The sequence below is a fragment of the Octodon degus genome, unplaced genomic scaffold (genome assembly GCF_000260255.1).
Source record: "Octodon degus isolate 3935 unplaced genomic scaffold, OctDeg1.0 scaffold00004, whole genome shotgun sequence".
NCBI classification, from domain to species: domain Eukaryota; kingdom Metazoa; phylum Chordata; class Mammalia; order Rodentia; family Octodontidae; genus Octodon; species Octodon degus.
Window position 1 is genome coordinate 6,820,641 of NW_004524580.1, and position 5,903 is coordinate 6,826,543.

At 36.8% G+C, this 5,903-nt stretch overlaps 1 protein-coding gene across 1 annotated transcript in view; it reads left to right on the forward strand.

The window, feature by feature from the left end:
• The window catches only part of Syt1 (synaptotagmin 1), a 594,727-nt gene that overhangs the window by 420,200 nt on the left and 168,624 nt on the right, over positions 1-5,903 (forward strand). The window contains exon 5 of the mRNA XM_004623750.2: positions 3,179-3,301. Coding sequence (XP_004623807.1) covers positions 3,179-3,301 — 123 coding nt within the window. The remainder of the gene's footprint in view (positions 1-3,178; positions 3,302-5,903) is intronic.

Below are 5,903 nucleotides of genomic sequence, written 5' to 3' on the forward strand. Positions count from 1 at the left end.
AAGAGCAAAACATAAGATAAATACTGGAATGGCAAATAAATGACCAGCACTTCTAACAGTTTGAGGATAGGATATCGCACAAAGTTCTAGTGTGTTGTAGACATGCATAATGACCATGACAGTTACTGGTGGCTAGGTGACTAAACACCTTTTGATGTCCAACTAAACCATAAGAATGCGCACAAAACCTTTGAAATCAAGCATAATACGTGACATTCCCAGAACAACTTCTGGTATCGCATTCTACCAAGTCTCAGAATTGCAGTATTTACGAGGTTTTTCTTTTGGATTTTGTTCCATAGAGGATAAAATATTGTAATGGGTACTGATTGAATGGGTCTGAATTTAAATCTAATGGTAGGCAAAATGTTTTGCTTAAGCTAAGCCTCTGGAGCAGGAATAGACTTAAACATTTCAGTGATGAACAATAACACAGAAATTATTTTTAAAAATTAGCCCTTTTTCATTCAGAACAATTGCAGAGGTGGTTCTGCACTTTCTGTTCCTACAAAAACCACTTAAAAAGAAGATTTACTATCTCATTTATTTCAAATTGCACAGGGCTGAAGCATGATGTATAAATGGTCAGTTCTAAAGACTTTTGAAAAACTATTTTAATTCATATTTTGATTGTGCTCAGCAGCATAGATTTTCCAGACAGAAGCATGCATTACATAGGTGCCATTATTTTAAAAGATGAAAATCTAGCAAGCCAAAGACCTCAACGGCAATTTTCTGTGACAGCACTAAAAACTTATACACATGTTTACAAAGGACAGTAGAAATCTGCGGCCTAAAGTTTCCCAATTAAATTCAATGGTCTTGTCATTTCGCACACACATATCCCATTTAGTGACACCCACCCATCTCTCAAGTGAAAAGAGTAATACAAATTTTTAAAATAATTACGTTGTTTCCTCCCTTTGGTTAATAATTGACATTTTCATATTCAAAGAAATATTCAAGTTTAAACTTTCTAAGTTAAATGGCATGTGGTTAAATTTGAAAATATTTCTACACAGATATATGTAATACCGGTAATTTTCAGTTTTCTAAACTTTCAGTGGGTTCCAAAGGAATTTCAAGAAACAGAAAAGACAAGACATTTCTGATCCTCCCAACAAAGAGTAGGAGTAAAGGATTACTCACGTAATCTGTAATGAATCTACCTCTCAGTTTTTTAGGATCACATTGAAATTAGCTGAGAGAATTCAAAATCTTGCAAATTCAAGAACTCAGGGTGCCGTTCTGCACCTTTGAGGGTCTTTGTGTAAGTGAGTGGATGAAGAAAGGTTCTCTCTTTGGAGAACGATGAGCAGAACACAGAAAAAGGCATGTGGCAGGAGAAACGAAGGCAGTACGGAGATGGTGCCAGGTCTGATAGCCCGACCTGAAGCCTGCTTATACTTTTTGCATTTGAGTCCTTAACTGCTCCCAGACTCGCTTGGAGAGTGACAGTAGCTAAGATTCCTGGGCTTTGTGAGACTCCGGGCAGTCTGTCATGCGTACACATCATCTAGAGTTATCCGTACCTATAACACAAACACACACATTCACACGTAAAACAGTGAAAATGCCAGAACCTAAAGCTAGGGAACAGTATACACACAACAATGTTAAAAATCACAAAGATATAAAAAGTCTGTACAAACAATAAGAAGTAAACACAATAAAATATGTACCAGGGCTAGGGAAAGTGTGAGGGCCTGTCTGGAAAGTGTGAGGACCCAGTTCGATTTCTAGTAGCTCCCCAAAAACATGTATCAAAGGATATGTAGAGGTAGTTCCCAAAAGATAAAACACAAATAGCTAACATAAAGATGTTTAATTTTTAAAGCATAAGTAGTGATCAAGGAAATGTAACTTTTAATAATTTTGCATTTTAAATAAGTTTAATTTGTAAAATTCTAAGTATCTTTAATGTATAAGCGTGTAATTACTCTAACCTCTTTGAAGTAACAAAATGTATATCCTGATTAAAATTTTCAAATAGTAAAAAGCTTCATATTCTTTCATATTTTTGGCAAAATTTTTACACATTAGGAAAATGTGGGGCTGGTGAAATGGCTCAGTGGTCTAGAGCACCTACTTAGAACAAGCTTAGCAAAGCACATGGACCACGGTTCAATCCCCCAGCACCACATGCCAGCCAGCCCTGCCCCCAGGCGGGCTGAGCTGGCCACACATACACACAAAAAAAAATAAATAAATAAAATAAATAAATTTTAAAAATAAAAATAAAAAAGGAAAATGTTACATACCCTGATTTTTAAAAGAAGAGCATTTGAATATATTTTATGAGACAATGAGCTTTCTAGTATTTCAATTTGTGTTACACTTAAATTTTAAACCAAAATATTTTTCTAACTGGTCAGACTAAGTTTTGAGAATTCAGTACCACGAGAGAGCTGTTTGCTCCTTAATGAAAAATGGATTTCCAAACAATTTGAGTTTTTGACAAAAGTGCAAACATAACTCCTTTTATCTCTGGATGTCAAACTGAATTGTAAATCAATTTAATTCAGCCTCGCTTTCTGTGGAGCTGTTATGAAAATAAGATGGTGAACTCCAACTGGAAGGGGAACTTTTCTCTACACATGCGTTTGCTGGTAGCATGGGGGTTTTGTTTTGTTTTGTTCCTCTTCCTTAGCCATTACAAATGTATATGTGAAATGCAGGAAATTAGAATGTCCCAAGGATCACGGGAATCTGTTCTCATGGAGGAAATAAGGCAATGAAAGGCCATGCCTTTTCTGTAAATTACCCTACTGCATGTAACAAGGCCGCTGTAAATGATGCTGAACAGCTCTTTAAACTCTAAGAACGTGAGACATGGCCTGGTTAATAGCATGTTTACCACAGTAGAGGAAAAAGCGGTTCTATCAGGGCCTAATGTAATACCAAGATGACATTTTCTTTGCAACAATTTTACATCTATTGCTTGCGATATTCTAAGGGGCTTTTTCCATTGCTTTCATGTTGCTTGCTGATTGGGGAACAACTTCTGTGCACTGATGGAATTTAAGCCATATGTAAGCAGCAAAGTGAATGTGTGTCAGACAGAAAAATCTTAGTGCTTGCTTCTGACAGCTTGGAAGTATTTCTCTCGGGCCAGCTTAACCTGGAACTTGGCGCAAATGCAACTGATTTCATGTAGCATCCCTTTTCCTGCTTCTAGGCCCTAAAGGATGATGATGCTGAAACTGGATTAACTGATGGGGAAGAAAAAGAAGAACCCAAAGAGGAGGAGAAACTGGGAAAGCTTCAGTACTCACTGGATTACGATTTCCAGAATAACCAGGTCTGAGGCAGGGAGTGGCTGCTAATTCCATTACACTTTCAGAAATTACCAAGTAGAATTGAAGCAAGGTCCTTCTTAAAACATTTTGTTTGCTGCAAAAGGAAAATGCAATTATCAAAGCTATTGATGAAATAATTTCTAGTACAGGCAGTCTCCTACTTGCTAATTTAACTTCTGGTAATTAGAATTCAGAGTATTCAAATGATTACATCTACTTGTGGCACTTACAATACGCAGGCAGAATACAAATTAACTTGAAGTAGTCACAGTGCTCCTGAGAGCTCCCCTCCAGTCTTGTCCCCACAGGTCCCTCGGCCTGAGATGGAAAACCCGTCATGGACTTGATCAGTTTAGAGCCAAACACTTAAGCCAAATTTTTAAGAAATAATGTAACAGTTCTATAAGAAATCAAAGAGGAAAATTGATGATTGTCTATGAATTTAAGAGCAAAATGATTTATATGATATAAGGTGCTTACTAATTATAGCCATGTTAAAAAAAAAAAAAAAGTTAGGAGGACCAGAAACTTCATGTCTAATGCCCATGCACACTGCCCCAATGATGAGTAATCAAAGAAAATTACAAAAAGAGGGATTCCTAATTTTCTTGGAAAATGGTAAAGTGCCATTGAAATAATAATCTTACCTACCTTTCATCAACTCTTGTTATCAAGGTTGGTCAAAGATAACTTAAAAGCAATGGGCGTGACTCATCCACATGACTGACACTGACAAAGATTCTACAATCTGAGGTACAGGATCTCAGGATAAATCCTGAGGGGATTTCACTGACCTTATCAGACCCAAAAGCTACAACTCTTGTTGCATAGGTCCTGCTTTACCTTGGTCTTAACCATCCAGTAGAAAAATATAAAAACGAAATATAAGAAATAAAGCCATGCTGTTATGTTGAGCTGTGGGGGACTCAGGTCAACAATTTCTGACATTGCCAGTCAAGTGGAAGACCCAATACTATTATGGGCTACTGGACTCTTTTAGAATATTTTGCTGAGTTTACACACCTATAATATTCAAATAACAGAACTTAACAAAAAAAGGGTATCCAGATGAATGTCCATTTTGTATCTGTGTATTCAAAGTGGTTAGGATAGATATATAGTTACATTCTCTTAATGAATAGAATGATTTGTTCTAATGGTGTTTGTAAATAGGATATCAAGTCCGCATCTTGTACAGCAATTAACCACTAAGAAGAATGTATGCAGTGTGTTAATTATTGAAACTGTCCTACTGATTTGAAAAAAAAAAAAAAAAGATAACTTAAAAATCTCCCTCTAAAATCCTTGTGGGATTTATGACATTGATGAAGATGTCCCTGTACCTTCTGAACTACTAGAGAAATTCACTGGCCAGACAGCAGAATCATCTACGTTCATAATCCAGTGGTTAAGCATGCAGAGGTCTGCAGTGGTGGCTAAGCTTTTAGATGTTTTAATGATAACACACAGCAAGCTGTGGCATGCATTGCCTTAGGTTTGCCAGCCCTGGCCTGGGGTGTAGCCTTCCTCCTAATCGAGGAGTTTAAATCCCTGCAGTTCATTCTGTTTCACTTGTCATTTAGAGTGAAAAAGAACTGGTATCCATAAAGATGACTACAAGTACAACTTGGCTAACGATATTCAGTTTGATGAGCAATGAATGATGAATCAATCACACACTAACCCTCAACTTTGATGATTAATGTCCCAAGTCAGAGCTCTAGGCAGTTCCAGAATGTCTGTGCTTTATTTAGTAACGGACAGCTCAAATAATGTCTTCTACTTTTGAAGTATCAGAGTGTTCTCCATGAGGGATATATGGATCCACTCTATTAAAACTATCTTTATTTCATCAGCTTCAGTATAGGCCCCATTCATTATTTCTAGAAGTCTGAGTATGAGATCATAGGTATGGATTTATAAGTGTGAATTAATAGAAGTTTATGGGTACACAACTTGTAGTAGTTAAATATATCACTGAGGTCATTTTATCACTTATACCAAAATTTGTTCATCATTTCAAAAATAAAATTTTCCTTCCTGTATATATATCCAATGTATTTTCCTAACTTATTCTCTATACTTCTTCCCAGTAGAAATCTAATGATATTCCATCCTGATTAATCACAATTTCAAAACTTCAAGGTTGGCTTTAATTACTGTAAGCATCTTTTTATTCAGTAGTAATATTTTTAAGAAAATAAATGTCTAAAGACATAGCTCAGCAGACTGAAACACCTACTTAGGCAAGCTTAGGGAAGTACAGGGACCAAAGTTTGATCCTGGCACCACATGCTGTGCCAGACCCTCCCCTAGGTCGGATTGAGCCAGCCACAGAGTCTGGGGTATACTGGCATATGCCTGTAATCCCAGCACTGGGGAGGCTGAAAACAGGAGGATCACTTGGAATCCAAGCTTCATAATGAGACTCTGTAACAACCAAATACATGAAAGAAAGAAAGAGACAGAGAGATAGACAGAGAGACAGAGCCAGGGCCAGAACAGAGACAGAGAAAGAAAGAAAGAAAGAAAGAAAGAAAGAAAGAAAGAAAGAAAGAAAGAAAGAAAGAAAGAAGGAAGGAAGGAAGGAAGGAAGGAAGGAAG